Source organism: Hyaena hyaena, unplaced genomic scaffold (assembly GCF_003009895.1).
Source record: "Hyaena hyaena isolate Hyena2069 unplaced genomic scaffold, ASM300989v1 scaffold_349, whole genome shotgun sequence".
NCBI classification, from domain to species: domain Eukaryota; kingdom Metazoa; phylum Chordata; class Mammalia; order Carnivora; family Hyaenidae; genus Hyaena; species Hyaena hyaena.
Window position 1 is genome coordinate 29,024 of NW_024080982.1, and position 23,874 is coordinate 52,897.

General features: G+C 35.3%; 1 protein-coding gene across 1 annotated transcript in view; it reads right to left on the minus strand.

Moving 5' to 3' along the window:
* The window catches only part of SPATA17 (spermatogenesis associated 17), a gene marked incomplete at its 3' end in the record, with an annotated part of 145,774 nt that overhangs the window by 23,065 nt on the left and 98,835 nt on the right, over positions 1-23,874 (minus strand). The window contains exon 8 of the mRNA XM_039249895.1: positions 21,327-21,475. Coding sequence (XP_039105826.1) covers positions 21,327-21,475 — 149 coding nt within the window. The remainder of the gene's footprint in view (positions 1-21,326; positions 21,476-23,874) is intronic.

The window sequence follows — 23,874 nt, forward strand, 5'->3', positions numbered from 1 at the left end:
GTTTCTGAAGGAAAAATTCTTGGGAAAATTTTGTTTAAAATAAAAATAAATAGAACACAGAGCTTTGAATTACACAAAATTACACAAGCATGTATTACCTATGCTCTTGGGAAAAGAGCTCTCATATAAGACAGATTATGGTCCTTCCTGTACTAATTTGCACATGGGATGGGCATCACACGCACAAAAATTAATGTGGCCCCAAGGTCCCTGAGTATACAAAGGGGCTACTGTGAGCCTGCTGCTGCACTTACACTTTTTATCACTTCTGAATTGCATTTTAATAGTACATTTTTCTTTTGTGTCTGAACAAAATTTGCTTTCTCAAGGGAATGGATGGCTGAGCAGACAAGGCTGAAAGACTAAGTACTTTCCTGTCCATGAGTTAATTTTACTTTCATTCAGCCATAATGTTTCATTGAAGGAATATGTATGCATATTCTTAAGTGTATGTATGTATGTATGTGCATATGTAGGTATACATAGTAAACATATTTAGATGGTTTATAAATACTTTTCAAATATTTACTTCAAATTAGTAAGAAATTATTTAATTCTTAAATAGGATTTGCTCCATAAAAGTATAAACAGCTATGAAAATCCTAAAGACATCAATTCAGCTTAAAATCAAACTTTTAGAAAAATATCAATTACTTTTTAAAACATCATCTTTTACCACTTTTAAGAAGATATTTAGATGCACTTCATGTTTGCAGTTACTTCTTTTCAATTGGATGAATGTCGTATTAGAGAAGATATGGGTTAGCCTATTATTTTTATAATCTCATCAAAGATTTAGATCTGGAAGAAAGTCTAAAATACATTGTGGACAAATAGTGGCTTTACAGACACATCACTACCTGAACATGTGGGCAGTTAGGGAGGAATCTGTAGAGGTATCGGGGAGCAAAAATTAAAAGTAGTCAATTAGCTTCAGGGAAAATGTATCTCTGAGTATACTTAATATTATTTTCCAAATAAGAAGACCAATGAGTCATATTTATCTTTTTTCTCTTCTAACTGCAACTCATTTATTTCACTGCCAGATAACTGAAATCTACTAATTATTTATGAACCCCTCTTGCCTACTGACCAAAGCCGATGTTCTTCAGCCGCTATCAAGCTTCTTAGAATGCACTTGATCTGTTCCATTTTCTATCATTCCCTATCTGCTGTTCCACTGAGGCCATTCTCCTTTCTTTCTTTCTGTCTTTCCATCCCAGGCAACCACTCCAGCCCACACTGATTTCTCTACTGTCTTGATATTCACTCATTAAATTAACATTCAATGAAGCTTTCATGTACTAAGCATTTTGAAAAACACTGAGTAGATGGAAGATGCACTATAGCTAAAAGGAATTCTTGCCTAACAGTAGTGGGTAGAGAATGAGACAACACCGTAGAATGTGTTAAGTTTTGTGATAGACATATGCACAAGAGGTTACTAAGGCACAGAGGAAGGTTTATGTTTGTATGTGCGTATGTGTTTGTAATATGCTGATGTGCTGCATATGTTTTGGGGGGTTATTGGCAAGGAGTTGGGAGATGGGACACAGAAAAGTTATCTTTCCAGACTGTGTTTTCCAGAGCTGAAAGACAAGTAGTCAAGTTAGGACGTTGGTAAAAGCTAATTTAGAGAGAAGAAACAATATTTACAAAGATACAGAGGTGAGTTAGACCAGAAAAGGGAATTCCAAACTGAAAGGAGTTCAACACAGCTGGAAATTGGGTCTTTATAAAGGACACAAAGTAGATCATGGAGAGCCTTTTGGTAAAGATGACTTTACTGTAAATAAGGAGCGTATGTACAGTTATATATTACAGATCTTTATAAATTGCAAAGCATTTGCTTTTATGTTTATGTGTATATAAATTTTGACTACTTGATAGGGTAGTTATGCAAGCCATGGTGGATTTTAGCTAGGTAAGTCATCCCAAGATGGACATGGTGATAACACTTTCTAGTTACCAAGGTACATGCTTATGGAACAGGTCTCAAATACTGAACATGCCCTGGGTTAGCCCTCTCTCTGTTAAAGGCCCCCTAGTAAAATACATGTATTAACAGAAAGCAAGATAAAGGAATACTTTATTGCAAGTTAGGAATTTGGTTCCAGACCAAATAAATTCTTCAATGAGCTATGCAAAGGATGCAAGTAAGACCGGTTTTGTTGTTTTTGTTTGTCTAGTCCAGAGGCAAGAGAAATAGCAAAGCACAGCAAGACAATATCTAACCTGAGGGGTTTTTTTTAATAGTTTTTGTTTTAATGTTTTATTTATTTCTGAGAGAGAGAGAAAGAGAGAGCATGAGCAGGGGAGGGTCAGAGAGAGGAGACACAGAATCTGAAGCATACTCTAGGCTCTGAGCTGTCAGCACAGAGTCCAATGCAGGGCTCGAACCCAAGATCCATGCGATCATGACCTGAGCCGAAGTCGGACGCTCAACCCACTGAGCCACCCAGGTGCCCCTATCTAACCTGAGTTTTAATGAATGGGTCAGATTTCATTAGACAGACACAGAAATTGAGGAAGAGCATGAATTTCAGGGGTGGTATGAGTAGATAGATGCTCAGAGGTAAAAACTTGGAACACACATGTGGGGTCTTGTAAGTTATGTAGCTAATTTGCCTGGAAAATAGAAATAACGCTTTTCATAGGGTGCATACTGGCTCCTGTGAGAACAGGCTAATACTTCAACAGCTTCCTCTTACTTAAAGTCTGAAGGAAATACTGTCCCAGTTTACTTTATTCTTTCTCATAGGTACTATTGCAAAACTTGGGCTCATCATTGGGCTCTTAGCTGATCCTCTCTTTGAAACGCAGACTTGGGCATAGAATTAACAGATGCTAACCAATACTGGGGATCAAGGACAGGTAGCCTGTGACCACACCACTCTCTGTTGCTAAATCAGATGCCTTGTGATCCTTTCATACCAAGACATGCCTGACATTGTCCACCTTTTACTGAAAAGAAATTTTTTTATAAATGAACTACAAAATAGAGGATTCTTACATAATAAGTGACTATCAATACCTTCACTTTTCATGTGAAAAAGGAAATAAAAATACTTTCCCATCGTCTCAGATCAGTTATAAAATGATTTAGTCTTCAAGTTTTTAAAATCTCCTACACTTTATGGACAAGAAAATGTAATGTAATGAGATGATAACATAGCAAATAAGGTCTTATGAATTTTACTGACTCAATATTTGAGTAATTGAACTTCACATGTGCAAGCAGAAGTTTACTTCTAACTCTATTAAGAGTGACTCTACGATAATACTGTTTCTTAACTACTTACTACTGAGGTAAAAAATAACCAAAGAATCTCTCAGAAAATTAATAATCAGTTTGATCTCATATACTACACGGAGCGGGAGGCATGCCAATTATTTTTTTCTCATAGCAATAATGGTTGCCAAAATAGTTTTCTTGTAGCAGAATTGTAGAATATACTCAAAGATCACAAGTTGCGTTAATAAAGATCTTAGTTAATGAGCAGTGCGTCCCACTCATTAACCACACCAGTAGAACAGACACTCCCTAATGAGCAAACAGGAGTTAATGCCGCAATCCATCCCAGGATGTTGGCTTAAAAGGCACATCTAAAATACTTTCAAAAAAAGGAGCGAGAATTCGGAGCTTTGAAATGTTCAAAATAGAGTAGTTATTTAGTTGGCGGAAAAGAAAATAAAATAGAAGGGGGAAAAATCCACTATGGGCTAATTAAAGGAAGGCATTTCCTTTAATTCCAGAGGGAATTCTCTGAAGTCTACAGAACTTAATTTGACAAGCAAAGACACCTGGGTGTAAAAGTTTGGAAGGAGGTGATGAAAGAATTAAAAGATTAAACATGAATCAAGCAAATTGATTTAATCTAATAAACCAATCAACAAACAAATAGTTTTCATGTTATCTTAAAAGTACACCTGCTCAAAAATGATTCTATTAGGCTTTAATATTATCATCATTATTATAACATAGAAAATAGTAAATTTAATGTTTTGAGGGCTGAGTTATAACCAGTTCATTTCTGGTTTCATTATCAGATGACTCAGTTCCCACTAACCAATCATAGCTTTTTTTTTTAAAGATATTTTGAAAAAACACATAATTGGAAATATGCAAATTATTTTTGTCAATTATATTTGAAACAGGATGAGGTATGTTTTAGATTTGTGGTATGTATAATTAATAATGAATATTGAATTAATATAATGAATAAATAATGAATGTATGTCATTTTGCAACATGTGTAAGTGAAATTGTGCTGTACCTTTTCAACTTAAACAGTGCTATGTCAGTTATGACTCCATACTGAATAATTTTAACCATTTTAAAACACTGATCAGGTTAATTGACTCAGGTATGATTCAAAAAAAAAGGGCCATAAAAAACTGAATATTTTTCCCTTAAATACAGAATAATCTAAATTTTAGGATAAACTTAGCAAATAAGTCTCTTTTTTATTATGTTCAATATGAGAAATAAAGTATTTTCACTGTATATATTAAGAATCCAAATGTCCAAATAAACCTAACATGTAACTCATTAATACTAACAGAAAGACTCAAAACACAGTCTACTACTCTATTAAGATGTTTTAGTCAAGTAGAATTTTGGCTGAAGAGATGTTAATAAAATGAGCAAATTGGAATAGGAATTAGACAGACTTCATTTATGGATGAAGATAGCTTTCACTGAGATTTTAATGTAACCATAGCTTTAAGTGTTCAATACATAAAGTATTTTATACTAAGAATGGAATTCATAGCAGAAATTTAAAACTCATAAACTATTTAAGCAGCAATATCAATAGCACAGGTCTCTCCCCTAGGGTGGATACAGAAATGTAATATTTAAAGGACTCAAATGGCAAGATTATCAGTTCAACTCGACAGTGAGCTTATATTGCAAGCTGCTAAATTTAAATGGGAAGACATATTTTGCTCTTCTCCTTACATTTTTCTTAGCATAAGAGGAATAGAGTTCTTGGATATATTATTATTATTAATGATCTCAAGGCATGCTGATTCAGTAGTTTTATTACAACTATGTAACAACTTTCTGACATATGCTTTGCAGAATTGACTTTTCTGTAGTTGATTTTGAGAAATCTTAAAAAAAAAACCTTGCTAAAAAATACTAAATTTAACTATTCTAGCTAAGTAGCATTTCACACAGGCTCTTCTTTTGGGCCATATATCAGATATTTTAAACTAACAAAGACACCGATATAGCTAAAAAGGATGGGCTCAAATAATTAAGGACTTGTATAATTGATATAAAAGAACATAGAATTATGCATGCTAACCATACTGAAATTAAAATTAAAAACTTAATAAAAAGGTTTTATTAAACTAAATAAAAAACTAAATAAAAACTAAGGGGGAAATAAGGCTGTAGTAAACACCTGTACAAATTATTGTTGAGAAGGCCTATGGAAAAAATAAGCTGAAACTTAAAAGAATTGCTAAGGAAAATCAAATATTCTTTGTTGAGTAATATTCCAGAGTAGGATACTCACACCATGGCCTATAGATAAGGGGAATCCAATGTCAACTACACTGTCAGATCCAGGAAGCCAGGTGATCTCTGTCTATCTTGTTTATTGCTCTGTCCCAAAGACCTAATACAGTGTGCCTGGCACATATTAGGTATGCAATAATATTTGTTGAATGAATGAGTGAATAAGTTTGCAAAATGTCATATATTATATGTTCCTTCTTTGAAGTTTACACTAAATAAAAGTATATTTAAGACTGAGAAGTCCTGTAAATGCCACAAAAAAAGTTTAACTGTTTTAAATATAACTTTCCCCTCAAAATTATCTGATAGAAAACTCATTAACATCTTCCAGACTAATGTTTTAAGAGACACAGTTTGGAAAATGCTATTGAGAGTAAGATAAAGAAAAACAGAAGTATAGGTTCACCTATTACTGAGACTAATAGGAAAATGTTAATAAAGATCAAAGAGAAATCACAATTGAACTAATTTTCTTTTGCTTGATTTTTCTTTCAGTGTGAATCATTTTGGTGATTAGATAAAGACAAAACAAACAAGACTTAGTTCAAGCTCAAGTCAATATGTAAACAATAACAAAAACAAAATCCCAATACCTACCATTTTTCAAGCATTGTGCTCAGTGTAATATGTTAGTTATGGGCTCTGTTCCTGAGGAGCGTATCACCTAGAACAAGGGACTCCAATATTTATATCTAGAAGGGCTCGGTGGGTAACACCAGCAAGTCAGACGTAAAAATTAAGAAGATAAGCTTCGATTATTGCCATGTGAGACTGGGCCCGCTGTTTCTAGATCATCTAGTTTTTAACACAAACTGGAAAATCTGGATTTTTTAAAAAATCAATTACCATTTTTAATTACTTTTCCACTACTTTAATTTTTAGAAAATTGTAGCATCCAAATATAACATACCTGGAGACTGTATATGCAATTCAGACGCCATTAGTTTGCAACCTCTGGTTTAAATGTTACATGTGAGCATCTAGCATTTTCAATGGATTCAAGGTCCCTAACCAAAATATATTATATTGCAATTTACTGAGCTGACCTTTGGATGAAATCACCAAATTACTATCAGTTATTCTTAAGAAATTGTGACTGTTCCAAAGATGTTCCAAAATGACTTTAAAACCAGGATCATACAGATTCTATAATATATAGGTGGTTTAATTTGATGTTAATTTTCAGCAGAATTTTAAAGTGGAATATTAAAATAAAATCCGAGAATAGTGGTGACATATATATATGGCATAGACACATATGATAATGGCACGATTTTATCTTAATATTCTAATATGTGTCTATGTTTTCATATTTTAAATTTAAAAAATAAATATAAAATTTCAAAATATAAATTTAAATTTTTGAATATTTTAATGTGTATATATATTATTACACACACACATATATTACATAAATTGAGAAACAGATGTATATACATAAAGACATATATCACCTGAGGTAAGGGTAAAATTTTAGACATGATATGTCTGTAGTTTGGCAAGGAATTTGACAAGCTCTTTTATGATATCCTGAAGAATACTGAAGAAATAAGAATTAGCAATGTACCTGGTCAGCCAAGAGTTCTGGTGGAGATGTACAAGATTAATATTGTTTTCATGCTTGCTCACACAGCATCCATTCTGCAGCCCATGGATTAAGGAGTAATTTTGGCTTTCAAGCTCTTATTATTTAAGAAATACATTTTGTAAGGCCATAGCTGCCATAGATAGTGATTCCTTTGATGGATGTGGGCAAAGTAAACTGAAAACCTTCTGGAAAGGATTCACATTCTAGATGTCATTAAGAATACTCATGATTCATGGGAAGAGGTCAAAATATCAACATTAGTAGGAGTTAAGGAGTCAATTCCAATCTTCACAGATGACTTTGAAGGGTTCAAGATTTCAACAAAGGAAGTATGTTTGGATGTGGTAGAAATAGCAAGGCAACTCGAAATACTAGAGGAGCCTGAAGATTTGATTGAATTGTGTAATCTCCTGATCACACTTGGATGGAGGAGGGGCTGCTTCTTCAGGGTGAGCAAAGAAAGTGGTTTCTTCAGGTGGAATTGACCCCAGGTGAAGAGGCTGTGAAGACTGTGCAAATGACAACAAAGGGTTCAGAGTATCACATACATTTAGTTGATAAATCCAGTTTGAGAGGATCAAGTCTAATTCCACAAGAAGTTATAATGTAGGTAAAATGTTATCAAACAGCAATGCAAGCTCCAGGGAAATCGTTAGTGAAAGGCAGAGGTAATCAATGTGGCAAATTTCACTTTTGTATTAAGAAACTGCCACCGCTACCCCAACTTTCAGCAACTGCCCTGATCAGTCAGCAGCCGTCAACACTGAGCCAAGACCCTCTACAGCGAAAAGATTACACCTTGCTGAAAGTTCAGATGATGGCTAGCCTTTTTTAGTAATTATTAATTAATTAATTTATTTATTAGAAAAAAATGCTTTATCAACTATTCTTATACATTTCCGTTTTCTGAATCTTTAGAGTTTTTTTGGTTTTTGTTTCACATTTTCATTTAAATTCTGATTAACATATAGTATAATATTAGTTTCAGGAGTAGAGTTTAGTAATTCATCACTTATATATAACGATAAGTGTTTTAAAATTAAAGTATGCACATATTCAGACATAATGTTGCATACACTTAATAGAGCCCTTACATTGTGAACATAACTTTCATATGCATTGGGAAAGCAAACAATTAATCTGACTTACATTATTGTGATATTCACTTTGTTGCATGGTCTAGAACCGAACCTGCAATATTTCTGAGGCATGCCTGCATTTTTTCTTAGTCAAGTAAGGACATCACCAACTAGCCAGTCAACTCAGCCAGAAGCCATTGTATCAAGGCACTAAAGGATTCCTTGGCTGGCACTCCTCCATCTGAAGGAATCTTTGCTCATAGCCATTCCCATAAAACACTGTAGTTGATATAATGTAACACACCCTCCCCAAGATCACAGTTGTGGTTTATTTATATGTTAATTTAACATATGCATTACTTTAACACATATTTATCATTTATTGTGTTCCAATGTTATGACTTACATGGGCTAGTTTGATTATATATATTGAGCAAAACAGGTTCTCTTTCAGCAATTTGAACTGCAAAAAGGAATTAACTGTGGGTTCTAGAGCTGGAAGGTTATATTGAATCAGGCTTGGAATGGCCCTGATAAATAAGTGCAAGCTAAAGACTGATGGGAAGGAAACTCCTAGTAGATAAAGGTAGTCAGCAGACAGATGGTAAGAGGCAGAGATGCAGAGAAAAGCAGAGACACCACTAGAGAGAGAAATCATGCCCCTGCAGCCCCAAGGTCACCTTAGTCCAGGTTTTCTTTGGTTTCTCATATTTCTAGAACATTCCTTTCTGGATCTTTTCAAACATACTCTTAACTTTTTGAGTTACCTTGAATGGATCTTTGTCTTTTGCAGCTAAGAAAGCTCTAAGACAGTGATCCTAAATCTATCCATGCCCCTGAGCACACCATCCACACCCTATCAAGCTGGCCCATAAATTTGGTTTAGGGTGTATGGGATTCTACCCATATAGCTGTCGGTCAACCCTTTTCTGCCCCTCCATTCCCAATGTCCTTGTTGTACTGCAAGTCCTCTTTATCCCTGAATTGGACTATGGTAACAGTCCTCTAACTGGTCTTTTTCACCAGTGACTCTCATTTCTTAACCATGGACAGAGCTGGTAGAGTGACATTTTAAACCTATCCGACCCCTTCACTCCAGTGATTAAAACACTATGACTGTTTTTATACTGTCTTTTATATGGTGACGTCCAAATACTTGACGTTGGTTCACATGGCCCTTCACAGTCTGGCTTCACCTACACTTTCCATCTCATCTTTGCCACGTTGCATGAGGTACCAAAGCCGTGAGCTGAGCTTCACAAGACACCTGGGAAGGTGCACTGAAACCCCATGAACTATGCACGTTTTAACACAGACATGGCTTAGTCCAGGCTACCTCCTTTTGCCACCCTCCTAGTTCTGTCTGGCAAAACTCTGTTCAGGCTTCAAGTCCCTTCTAACCCCAACACACTTAAAAAAATGTTTATTTTTGAGGGAGGATGGGAAGGAGGGAGAGAGAGAGAGAGAGAGAAAGGCAGGAGAGAGGAGAAGGAAAATCCCAAGCAGACTCCATACTACTGGCATGGAGCCAGACGTGGGGCTCAAACCCACAAACTGTGAGATCATGACCTGAGCTGAAACCAAGAGTGGAATGCCCAGCTGACTCAGCCACCCAGGCGCCCCAAAAACACTTCTGAATCCTAAATTGAAATAGGGGAATCTGGGATATATAAATGCCATACCAACATAAGAATGTTGAGTATGGCCCAAAATGATTATACTTCTTTCAAAAAAGAAATTCCATATACCTCATAAAGTACCTAAAGTCAAGTGGCAAAACTTTATCTAGCATATGTTAGGCACTGTATTAGGAGGAGTACATAGAATATGACAATATCTAACCCAAAAGACCACAAGTGTCTTTTTATGATTTGTTCAATTACATACACCAAAAGTGTATGTAATATTTTCAGGATATCAATAAAAGTATTCCAAATGATCACCATTATGTTGATGTTATAAATCTTAAACTTCTTGAGCCTTAAATGTCTGTTAAGAACAGAATTCAAGTATTCTGTGGCCATTTATTTAAAAAATCATGTTTCCCCCATGGAAAGAATGAACAAAACAAGAGCATAGTTCTCACTGTACAGCCAAAGTAAGAAAGGGCTCTTTTGTAGACAAATTCTAGAACTTCTTAATTATACACAGCCTTATTATCTGTATCTCCAGTGTTACAAAGTAGCAGAACTTCATTAGAAAAAATTAAGCTGGAAAAATGAAGGCAGCACTTTGTAAATTTCCACTGGAAATTAGCTGGGAGAGGGAGAGAAATACTGGATCAAAAGACGGTAATCATGCTTAACTGTGCCCTAGAGCACCCGCGTGTTTAATACGATTTGCACAGTAACTACATCTCCTATTACTGCTTGTTTGGAGTATTCTGTGTTAATGGGGTTAGCTAAATTAGTATTTTAACTTAAAAAGGCTCTGCTGATTAATAAATGTTGCACACTGTGCTAGTAATTAAAATAAATGGAAGAGTTACAAATAAAAGTTGAATTGTTAAGAAAACATTGTCTGAAAATATATGATAATCCCTATTTATCATAATACAATAACAGTTCAGAGAATATGCAAATTATAAAGGCCTAAAGTGTTTGAAAATCCCAAGAGTCAAAAAACTTTTGAGATGTATTAAATTTTCTTATCAACTATTCTTTAGTGATAAATCTAACCAGATCTCAGCTAGATGTACATTTTTTTTAAAACGTCCTTTTAAAAAAAACTGGTTAGATCTAGTTTCTTAACCTTTCCTATAACATTTTTCCAATGGTAATGGTCTATGAAATGATACTGATAGTAGATTAGAAAACCATATTTAAAAGGTTTCAAAATGAGTAATCTATTTACCAAGCCTCTGTCTAAGCTAGGCTTAGACAAATCTGAAGGAATGACGGCAGATACATAAGATTCACAGTTACTGAACGCTTTTCACCAGTGCTAGCAAATGGCGGAGCTCAAGAAATGGAGCTGCTATGCTTTGCTACTAAACATGTATAGGGTATCTCTCATTTCACCTAATCTGAATAACGAAGGGTGACAGAAAGCACCATTCCAAACAATGTCACTTTGGCAAAGGATTATTTCAAACTAAAGGCATTTGAAAAAATAAGTATAAGGAAAGGGATCTGAACTCTCCATTTTTTTAACTCTCCTTTTATTCTCTAAAATCAGGAGATAACATACCCATATGGCAGCTGGATTTCCTCTATTTTTAAAAATTTTTAATGTTTATTTATTTTTATGAGAGAGAGAGAAAGAGAGAGAGTGAGCATGAGTGGGGCAGGGGCAGAGAGAGAGAAAGAGACAGAGAGACAAAGAGACAGAGAGAGACAGACAGACAGACTCCAAAGCAGGTACCAGGTTCTAAGCTGTCAGCACAGAGCCCGATGTGGGCTCAAACTCAAGGACCATGATCTGAGCTGAAGTTGGACGCTTAACCGACGGGGCCACCCAGGTGCCCTGACAGCTGGCTTTCCTATACCAGGAGGAAAGAGATGTTCTTATCACCAGAGATGGGGAGTTGAGGCCAACAGAATTTTGTACAAACAGATTTTGTTAAATAACTTTTCTTTTCCTTTGGTCTCCCCATACATCTTATTTTTGTACAATTGCTTCTCATTGTTCAAGCTAATATATAAGCACTTAGGGCTTGACACTTTTAGGGGGGGTGTTCATTTCCTTAGGTGACTCCTGTGTCACATAATACTTATATTTAATAAATGTGTATGCTTTTTTCCTGTTAATGTCTTATGTCAATTTAATTTTCAGGCCCAGCTGAAGACCCTGAGGGGGCAGAGGGAAAGTTTTGCCTCTCCTACAATAACTATCAGAAAATTAACATCTTTTATTTTTCAAAAAGATGTAGGGACAGCTATTGAGCTGTCTGTATTTAGGTTGTTATGAAAGCCTCTGCAGTTTTAAAATATAATTTATACTATGATTCAATTATGAACTTCTCTTCATAGAGATACTCAAGCCATAATCATATTTTTTAATCCTTTAAATGACCATGACTTAAACCTGCGGAAGCATCTCCAGTCCTTACAAATCTAAGGATTTCCCTCAAGTTTAGCTTAGGTTTATAAACACCTAAGGCTGATCTAAGAAGGTAGCTCATAGTTTTATTTATTTATTTTTTAATTTGAGAGAAAGAGAGGGAGAGCGTGAGTGGGGGAAAGCGGCAGAGGAAGGCAGAAAGAGAATCAGAGCTGACTCCAAGCTCAGTGCGGAGCCGGAGCCGGAGCCAGAGCCGGATGATCATGACCTGAGCCGCAATCAAAAGTCTGAGGCTGAAATGACTGAGGCACCCAGACGCCCCGGAGGTAGCTCTTTCATTTGAAGAACAAGTTATATTAGTTTCCTATTGCTGCTGTAAGTCACCACAAACTTAGTGGCTTAAGGAATCCAACCTTTCAGCTGGCTGAAACTTTTAGCTGGGCTAAACTCAAGCTGCTGGCAGGACTGCATTCGTTCTGGAGATTTGAGAGGGGAAGACATTTCTTTCCCTTTCCTGGCTGCTGGAGGCTGCCAGTTTTCCTTGGTTGTGGCCACTTACATGACATGTAAAGGCAGCAAAGATGAGTTGTCCTTCTTACATCACATCACTCTGACCTATGTAGTCAAATCCCTTTCCGCCTCTCTCTTCCACTTTTAAGGACCCTTGTGATTCTATTGGGTCCCCTCAGATAATCTAGGATAATCCCCCATGCTTAAAACCTTAATTATATTGGCAAAGTCCTCTACATCACAGAAGGTAACATATTCACAGCTTCCTGAGATTAGGTTGTAGGCTCTGTTGGGAGCCATCATTTTGCCTCCCAGAACACAGACTGGCACTGACTTCTATTACAATGTCTTAAATCCACTCCATTGGATCCAGTTATAGTCTGCATAATTATACTCTCTGTATTAAACCGGAAGGCTTACAATTAACAGAAGGTATTACCATATAGGCCCTTAACACCTCTCATAAGACTGTAAGTGAAGCCCTTATCAGTCTATACTGCCTGACTTATGATTACCCATTCCATTCCAACTCTGTCATCTTGATGGGTAAGTTAAGCATTTACTTGGATAGCTCTTTGATGGCAGGGACTTCCACTTCTTCCCCCTCTAAATAACAATGACTTCTTTCTCCACTTCATCTGGGCAACTTGCATGGTCCTATTTTATACCTAAAAATATTCTTTTATATGCTCTCTCAAAAAAATCTAAAACAAATAGGTGTTGCTGTTTCCATTTTTTTAAAAGTAAAAATAACAATTCTTTTAACAGTTTTTAAGTGAATTTCAGATTGAGTAAATCATGGGAGTTAAAAAATTCCTTAATGGAAGCAGAAGAGAACACGGGATATAAAGAGGAATGGAAGCAGCTGAGTAGCCCTGAAGCACAGAGCTTTTCCCAAAATGTGGCAGATTGGCTTAAGCAAGCCTAGGTTCCCTTCTGAAGGGCCTTGTGTCTTGCAATAAAGAATTAAGATTTATCATGGAGGTGATAAAAAGCCATTAAAAAGTATTTTGGCTGAATAACAGCTTGCTCCATCAACATGGTATCCCACAGAGGTTCAAGGAATTTACAAGTAATCCATGCAGAGTGTAAGTGGAGCACCTTTCTTTGGGGATGATATTGACATCTCATCCTTCCAGGCTTATCAAGGGAAACACAATGAAAGAATATTTCAGTATCTTTGATACAAGTGCTTTCTATAGAAATACCAAGGTGGCCAATTATTTGAGCAATTAATCTTGTTATTTCATAAACCGATGCATCAATGAAAACAAAAAATAATTGTAATACACCTCTTTTGATATACATCACTAAATTGCAGATTTTGCTTGATTAAGTCTGAGCAGCATCCATCTATAATTTCTTTGGTAAAACAAATCTACCTTCTCCAAAACAATTGAAAATAAATGTTTTTTGTTTCCTTATTCATCGTATGTTGGGTGACTGTCAATTCTTTTTTTTTTTAATTTTTTAATGTTTATTTATTTTTGAGAGACAGAGGCAGAGCGTGAGTGGGGAAGGGGCAGAGAGAGGGAGACACAGAATCTGAAGCAGGTTCCAAGCAGTCAGCACAGAGCCCAACATGGGGCTTGAACTCATGGACCATGAGATCGTGACCTGAACCAAAGTTGGCACTTGACATACTCAGCCACCTATGTACCCAGGTTACTGTCAATTCTTGAAAGAAGCTGTGGAATATTTTATAGCTAGTTATTTCACATCAAGCAATTGATATAAAATAAAAAAATATATAAAAATTACTGGAGGTGCATGCCAATTTTATCTTTCATCTGAGTTTGTGGGAAATTTTCAATTTTAAAGAGACTCTTCAGAAATGCATGATTAAAATAAAGCACATTATATATCCTGTCTGACTGATAAAATGATCCAAAATCCACTATGTTGGATGAGAGGTAATTCTAGTTTCTTTACATAACAAAACATACTTTGTAATGTATTTTGGAACTATTATTATATAAATTATCATTATATAACATTTATAATATGATTATGTGAAAACAATAGTTTATATGTTGTTGACGATTATACAATGATTTATAATAATATTTTATATTATTATTGTATAATTATTGTTTATAATATAATAATTATCTTGTTATGATTTAGAATATATATAATACTAAAGAATTATTATAAGATACAATACAAAGATAATTACAGGATATATTACAGGATAATAATGACAATTTTTGAAAAGCTATTTTAGATTTTAAATGGTCTGTTTACAAATTATATACACCTATTTTGATGACAAAAATGCGTTAAGGGAGAGGAATTACTTTGGAGAAAGATGTATGAATTGAGACCCAAATCAGTGAGGCTAATAAAATAATTTTAAGTTACATATGTTATTAGAGCTTAATTTATATTTTTCAGTCATCTTCCTCAGTAGTAAAGGCACTAACACCCTTCACTGCACCTGATTTATCATTTATTTATTTATTTATTTATTTATTTATTTATTTATTATTTTTTTAATATAATATATTGTCAACTTAGCTAACATACATCGCGTACAGTGTGCTTTTGGCTTCGGGAGTAGATATCCATGATTCATCACTTACATACAACACCCATTGCTCATCCCAACAAGTGCCCTCCTCAATCCACATCACCCACTGTTCCCCACCCCCCCTCCCCCCATCAATCCTCAGTTTGTTCTCTGTATTTCAGGGTCTCTTATGGTTTGCCTCCCTCTCTGAAACTAATTTTTTCCTCTTCCCCTTCCCCATGGTATTTTATTAAGTTTCCCAAATTCCACATGAATGAAAACATAGATCTGACTTTCTCTGCCTGACTTCATTCAGCATAATACCCTCCAGTTCCATCCACGTTGTTGCAAATGTCAAGATTACATTCTTTCTCATTGCCAAATAATATTCCATTGTATACATAAACCACATCTCTGTTACCCACTGGTCAGTTGATGGACATTTGGGCACTTTCTATAATTTGGCTCTTGTTGATAGCACTGTTCTAAACATTGGAGTACATGTGCCCCTATGAATCAGCACTCCTGTATCCTCTGGATAGATTCTTAGTAGTGCTATTGCTGGGTCGTAGGGTAATTCTATTTTTAATTTTTTGAGGAATCTCCACACTGTTTTCCAGAGCAGCTGCACCAGTTTGCAAGAAGTTTCCCATTTCTTCACATCCCCCTCAAAATCTGTTGCTTCCTGAGTTAAGTTTAGCCATTCTAACTGGTATGAGATGGTATCTCAACGTGGTTTTGATTTGTATTTCCCTGATGATGAGCAATGTTGAGCATCTTTCTTCACGTGCCTTTTGGCCATCTGGATTTTTTTTTTTTTTTTTTTTTTGGAGAATTGTTTATTCATGTCTTCTGGCTGTTTCTTCCCAGGATTATTTGTTTTTTGGGTGTTGAGTTTGGTAAGTTCTTTTTTTTTTTAAATTTTTTTTAATGTTTTATTTATTTCTAGGAGAGAGAGAGAGACAGCGTGAGCAGGGGAGGGTCAGAGAGAGAGGGAGTCACAGACTGAAAGAGGCTCCAGGCTCTGAGCTGGCTGTCAGCACAGAGCCCGACGCGGGGCTCGAACCCACGAACTGCGAGATCATGACCTAAGCGAAAGTCGGACGCTTAACCGACTAAGCCACCCAGGCGCCCCGAGTTTGGTAAGTTCTTATAGAGTTTGGATTGTAACCCTTTATCTGATATGTCATTTGCAAATATCTTCTCCCATTCCGTTGGTTGCCTTTTAGTTTTGTTGATCGTTTCCTCTGTGCAGAAGCTTTTTTATCTTGATGAGGTCCCAATCTCATTTTTGCTTTTATTTCCCTTGCCTTCAGAGATGTGCTAAGGAGTTGATGCAGCTGATGTCAAAGAGGTTTTTGCCTGCTTTCTCCTCTAGGGTTTTCCTTTCTCACATTTAGGTCTTTCATCCATTCTGAGTTTATTTTTGTGTATGTATAAGAAAGTGGTCCAGTTTCATTCTTCTGCATGTTGCTGTTCAGTTCTCCCAGCACCATTTGCTAAAGAGACTGTCTTTTTTTTCCATTGGGTACTCTTCTCCGCTTTGTCAAAAATTAGTTGGCCATACATTTGTGGGTCCAATTCTGGATTCTCTATTCTATTCCATAGGTCTGTGTCTGTTGCTGTGCCAATACCATACTGTATTGATGATCACAGTTTTGTTGTAGAGGCTAAAGTCCAGGATTGTGATGCCTCCCACTTTGGTTTTCTTTTTCAACATTACTTTGGCTATTCAGGGTCTCTTGTGGCTCCATACAAATTTTAGGATTGTTTGTTTTAGCTCTGAGAAGAATGCTGGTGCAATTGATTGAGATTTCATCGAAAAGTGTAGATTGTTTTGGGTAGTATTGACATTTTAACAATATTTGTTCTTCCAATCCGTGAGCATGGAATGTTTTTCCATTTCTTTGTGACTTCTTCGATTTCTTTCATAAGTTTTCTATAGTTTTCAGCTTACAGATCTTTTACATCTTTGGTTAGGTTTATTCCTAGGTATTTTATGGTTCTTGGTGCAACTGTAAAGGGAATATATTTCTTGATTTCACTTTCTCTTGGTTCATTATTAGTGTATAGAAATGCAACCGATTTCTGTACATTGATCTTATATCGTGCGACTTTGCTGAATTCATGTATCAGTGTTAGCAGCTTTTTGGTGGAATCTTTCAGGATTTTCATGTAGAGTATCATGTCATTTGCAAAAAGTGAAATTTCTACTTATTTTTTTTTTTTTGCCAATTTGGATGCCTTTTATTTCATTTCTTTGTCTGACTGCTGAGGATAGGATTTCCTACATTGTTAACACTATGTTAAGCAACAGTAATGAAGGTGGACATCCCTGTCATGTTCCTGATCTTGGGGAAAGCTCTCCGTTTTTCTGCACTGAGGATATTAGCTGCGGGCTTTTCATATATGGCTTTCATGATGTCAAGGTATGTTTCTTCTATCGCCACTTTCTTGAGAGTTTTTATTAAGAAAGGATGTTGTATTTTGTCAGATGCTTTTTTTGCATCTATTGACAGGATCTTATGGGTTTTATACTTTCTTCTATTAATGTGATGTATCACATTGATTGATTTGCAAATATTGAACCAGCCTTACAGCTCAGGAATGAATCCCGCTTGATCATGTGATAATTCTTTTAACTGTTAAATTCGATTTGCTAGAATCTTGTTGAGAATTTTTGCATCCATGTTCATCAGGGATATTGGCCTGTAATTCTCCTTTTTAGTGGTGACTCTGTCTGGTTTGGGAATCAAGGTAATGCTGGCTTCACAGAATAAGTCTGGAAGCTTTCCTTTCATTTCTATTTTTTGGAATAGCTTGAGAAGAATAGGTATTAACTCTGCTTTGAAGCCCTGGTAGGATTCCCCTGGGAAGCCACCTGGCCCAGTATTCTTATTTATTGGAGATTTTTGATAACTGATTTAATTTCTTCAGTGGCTATGGGTCTGTTCAAATTTTCTATTTCTTCCCATTTGAGTTTTGGTAGTGTGTGGGTGTCTAGGGAATTGCCCATTTCTTCCAGGATGTCCAGTTCATTGGCATATAATTTTTCATTGTATTCTCTAATAATTGTTTGTATTTCTGTGGTGTTGGTTGTGATCTTTCCTCTTTCATTCGTGATTTTATTTATTTAGATTCTCTCTCTTTTCTTTTAGAGAAGTCTGGCTAGGGGGTTATCATTTTTGTTTATTCTTTCAAAAAACCAGCTCTTAGATTCATTGACCTGTTCTAGTGTTTGTTTGTTTGTTTGTTTGATTGATTCTCTATTGTTTATTTCTGCTCTAATCTTTATCATTTCTCTTCTTATGCTGGCTTTAGGGTTCCTTTGCTGCTCTACTTCTACTTCCCTTAGGTGTGAGGTTAGGTTTTGTATTTGGGATTTTTCTTGTTTCTTGAGATAGGCCTGGATTGCAATGTATCTTCCTCTTATGACTGCCTTTGCCGCATCCCAAAGGGTTTGGACTGTCATGTTTTCATTTTCATTTGCTTCTATATGTTTTTTAATTTCTTCTTTAATTGCCTGGTTGATCCATCCATTCTTTAGGATGTTCTTTACCTCCCTGAATTTGGAGGTTTTCTAATTTTTTTCTTGTAGTTGATTTTAAGTTTCAGAGCATTGTGATATGAAAACATGCATGGTATGATATCAGTTCTTTTATATTTATTGAGGGCTGTTTTGTGACCCAAGTGATCTATCTTGGAAATGTTCCAGGTGCACTCAATAAGAATGTGTATTCTGCTGCTTTTGGATGAAAAGTTCTGAGTATATATGTTAAGTCCATCTGGTCCAGTGTATCTTTCAAGGCCATTGTTTCTTTATTTATTTTCTGCCTAGATGATCTGTCCATTGTTGTAAGTGGAGTATTAAAGTCCCCTGCAGTTACCATATTCTTATCAAAAAGATTCCTTATGTTTGTGATTTATATATTTGGGTGCTTCAAGTTGGGAGAATAAACATTTATAATGATTAGCTCTTTTTGATAGACCCTGTAATTATGATTAATGCCCTTCTTCATCTCTTGTTATAGTCTTTAACTTAAAATCTAGTTTGTCTGATATAAGTATGGCTACTCCAGCTTTCTTCTGACTTCCAGTAGCATGGATAGATAGATCCCCATGCCCTCACTTTCAATCTGCAAGTCTCCTTAGGTCTAAAATGAGTCTCTTATAGATAGTATATAGACGGATCTTGTTTTCTTTTTTTTTTTTTTTTAATCCATTCTGATACCCTATGTTTTTTGATTGGGGCATTTAGTCCATTTGCATTCAGGCTTATCATTAAAAGATTTGGATTTAGTGTCATTGTGTTATCTGTAGATTTCATGCTGGTGGTGATGTCTCTGGTCCTTTGTAGTCTTTGCAGTATTCCACTCACAGAGCCCCTCTTAGGATCTCCTGCAGGGCTGGTTTAGTGGTCATGAACTCCTTCAGTTTCTGTTTATCTGGGAAAACCTTTATCTCTTCTATTCTGAATGACAGTTTTGCTGGATAAAGGACTCTTGGCTGTAGATTTTTCCTATTCAGTACATTGACTATTTCCTGCCACTCCCCTCTGGCCTGCCAAATTTCAGTGGACAGATCTGCCACTATCCTTATGTGTCTTAAGGCCCATTTGCCCCTAGCTGCTTTCAGAATTCTCTCCTTATCTTTGTATTTTGCCGGTTCCAGTATGATATGACATGGTAAAGACCAGAATGTTGAATCTGAAGAGCGTTCTCTGTGCCTCCTGGATTTGGATGTATCCTTCCTTCCCCAGATTAGGGAAGTTCTCAGGTATATTTTGTTCAAATATATATTGGCCCCTTTCTCTCTCTTCTTCTTCTTCTAGAAGTATTATGATATGGCTATTATTATGTTTCATTCAATCACTTAGCTCTCTAATTCTCTCCTCATGGTCTAGTATTTTCTTACCTCTCTTTTCCTTGGCTCCATCATTTCCATAATTTTATCTTCTATTTCACTTATTCTCCCCTCTGCTTCCTCCATCCTTGCTGTCACTGCATCTAGTTTATTTTGCACCTCATTTACAGCATTTCTTAATTCATCATGACTATTTCTTAGGTCCTTGATCTCTGCAGCAATAGAATATCTGCTGTCTTCTATGCTTTTTTCAAGCTGGACTACTAATCTTATGACTATTATTCTAAATTCTTGATCAGATATATTGTTTATATCTGTTTTGAGCAATTCTCTAGCTTTCATTTCTTCCTAGAATTTCTTTTGAGGAGAATTCTTCCATTTCATCACTTTGGCTAGTTTTCTATCCTTTACATGTATTAATAGTTTGTTATGTGACCTGCACCTGTGAGCACTACTATATTAAAAAGGGGTCAGACATTGTCCAGGGCCTGGCCCTTCAGGAGGTTTTTGGGGTATGCTGCACTCTGTACCTGATTTATTAAAACTACAATGTATATCAGTTTTTCCAAATTAAATTTAGTCCACATTAAGAAAAGTTTTCTGTTCTGTTGGATCCTCTTTTATTTTTTTTATACATTTTCTTAATGTTTTATTTATTTCTAGGAGAGAGAGAGACAGCGTGAGCAGGGGAGGGTCAGAGAGAGAGGGAGTCACAGACTGAAACAGGCTCCAGGCTCTGAGCTGGCAGTCAGCACAGAGCCCGATGCGGGGCTCGAACCCATGAACCATGAGATCATGACCTAAGCAAAAGTCGGATGCTTAACCGACTAAGCCACCCAGGTGCCCCTGTTGGGTCCTCTTTTAGAAGCATCATAAATACATAGGCTTTCACTAATTAAGGTAATTATTTTCACAGATGCATGGACAGTGTCACTTATCCCCTTGAAATGCCATTAATTCACACACACACACCACACACAGACATTGTGTATGTGTATGTATATATATATATATATACACACCCACATTTATATAACTATATATATAACTTTATATATATAACTACATATGTGTGTATATATATAAAACATTTGCATTTTGCTTCTGAATAGGTCAAGGGTGGCTTTACCTTTTCTCACAAAAAAGAGATTCTCTACAATCAGGAAATACAAACTGTTGGATCCCTTAAGGCACAAAATATGGTATGGCTGTTTTTGTTTTTTTTTTAAGCTAATAACTCACATATTGTCATTTATATTCCGCATGCATTCTTGTTTTCTGAGTTCTTCTCTGGCCACCTTTAGCTCATTGATTGGTTCTGCCACTCGCAGTGTTGGCTCCAAAGGCTTGTAGCGCTGTTCCAGTACTTCAGTGATATCACGGAATGGTCCCTGACAAGAAAGAATGAGGAAATATTTTATTATGGAAGTTTTTGTCATATTATTGATGACTAAGGGTGTTGAATATCTGTGAAGTATAGCATGTTTACCAAATTATCTTTTAAGAACAAGCTGTTCTCTGAATTAGAAAATTCATTCAATTAGTAAATACATAAGAGGGTGCCTGGGTGGCTTGGTGATTTCAAGCCCCACGTTGGGCTCCATGCTGTCAGCACTTGGGATTCTTGACCTCTCTTTATCAAAATAAATAAATAAGCTTTAAAAAAGTACATAAGAATATCCTCAAGAAATAGTCACATAGTAGAAGTGATTATATTAAAATATTTGATATTAACCAGAATTTCCTTACTTACATCAAAAGACTTTTCATGCTAAAATTCTTAAATTTGTAGTTAAGTTACTTTGTTTTCTAATTTTAGAAAATGTTTCTTCTGGTATAATTTTAAGAAAATTCTCTCCCTTTGTAAGCAAGTAAAAGTATTAGGAAAACTTCTGAGCTTTGCTTTTAACAAGGTCTCTTATAAATAGAAATAAGGTAGGAAGTGTTTTTTCATTAAACTAAAACTTGGAGTTTAATGCCACAAGTTATACTTAATTGGTGATCCTCCAAAACACAGAGGGGCCATAATTTTAATTAATTTAAGTGTTCTTTATTTAAAATTCTAAATTCTATTCCATGATAACTCTGATACAATAGCAACTATTTAATGACACAAATACATAGCAGAGGAAAGTGCATAAGCTGCAATAGTGAAAACTGTTTTACAACATATTGTACCTTTAAATTAGTAGTTACTTACACTAATTATTAGAATCCACTGGTTGTCTACTTGGTATCATATTAGGTACAATACAAGTCAGAAGTGGCTCTAGATTCTTTATGCCGTTAATTATATGCTGATTTCTTTTTTATCACTATTGTTGTGCAGAAGAGAAGTGATATAAAGTGGACAAAGATTCCTAATCATATTCCTTATTCTTAAAGATCTCTTCTTTAAATAGGTTATCACTAACAAGACACAGCTGGAGCTATTGCAAGCACTGAGTGAAGACTGTGGGGCTAATAAAAAGAAATGATTCACGCCTCATTTATGTTCACTTATGTTTTACATTAATAGAAACCAATAATAGGAACCAGTTACCATAAAAGTCATGGACCGTAAATAACACAAATGGCAAATAAGTATCATCTAGTACTTTTCACAGCTGGACAGGAGGATTGCTATATTTGAAAGTAGTTAATGGATTTTTATTGGAACTTTTCTTTTTAAAGATACAGTAACATGATTCCAAGTTCACTATTAAGAAATCAAATGGCACTTTTTTTTTTAACAGATTCTTAATGTTTTACTTTGAGAAATTCTAGGGCTTAGAAATTAATTCTTGGTTGTGTTATCAGGGGAAAATTATTTCTCTAGACCTTTTTCCCTCATATATATGATGGAATAATAACTATGTCACAAAGTTGCTCTTCCAATATATAAGATAATGTAAGTAACACTCTTAGCATTCTACTGACAACGTTTCCAAAGTTTGATTTTATTTGCCTCCAACCAAATCCTGATTATAAAGGTCAAATATATGTATATTCTTCTGTATTTTTAATAACCAATCTTACTATATAGTCATCTTGTATTTTTAAACTATTCTCAAAGCTTAAATAATAATGAAGTTATATTTCAAACTCCTAGCATTGCCTCTTAGGTTTAAGAAATTTACCTTACAAATACAGACAGATCATCAGAGTATAAATATTATCATTTGGAGTAGAGCATATATAATCTTAAATTTCCCTAATGATGTATGTAGCTTTATATTATTAGATAACATATAGGAAATGTGGCTTAGTCCAACAAAATCACAAAATATCCCATTCTGTGAAAACAAGAATGGAAAGAAGGAAAAAAGAAGAAAAGGATGTGAGGAAAGGAGAAGCCAAAGAAAGCTGAGAGAGAAGAAGGTGGTATGAAAAGAGGTTGAGAAAGAATGGGAAGGAAGGAAATACAATGGTGCACAGCGGAGAAAGGAAGGCCAGGGATAGGAATAAGGAGATAGGACAAGAAGGAAAGAGAAAAAGAACAAAGGGTAGAGAGGAAAAGTTAAAAAAAAAAAAAAAAAAAAAAGGAAGAAAAAAGGAAGCAGAAAAGGAAAAGAAGAAAATTAACAAGGATTATTATTTTGTGGTTTGGTAGATTAAGGTAATTTCTGAGTCTGTGTGTATAAGTATACACATACGTATGATATAAATCTGTGTATGTATCCATATATACACACATATAAAATCTTCCATATATATGTATACTCCATAAGTCTATATATACATGTATATCTTTATATGAATGTATATTTTTTTTTCTATGTGTCTTCATATATATACTATTGTGATACAA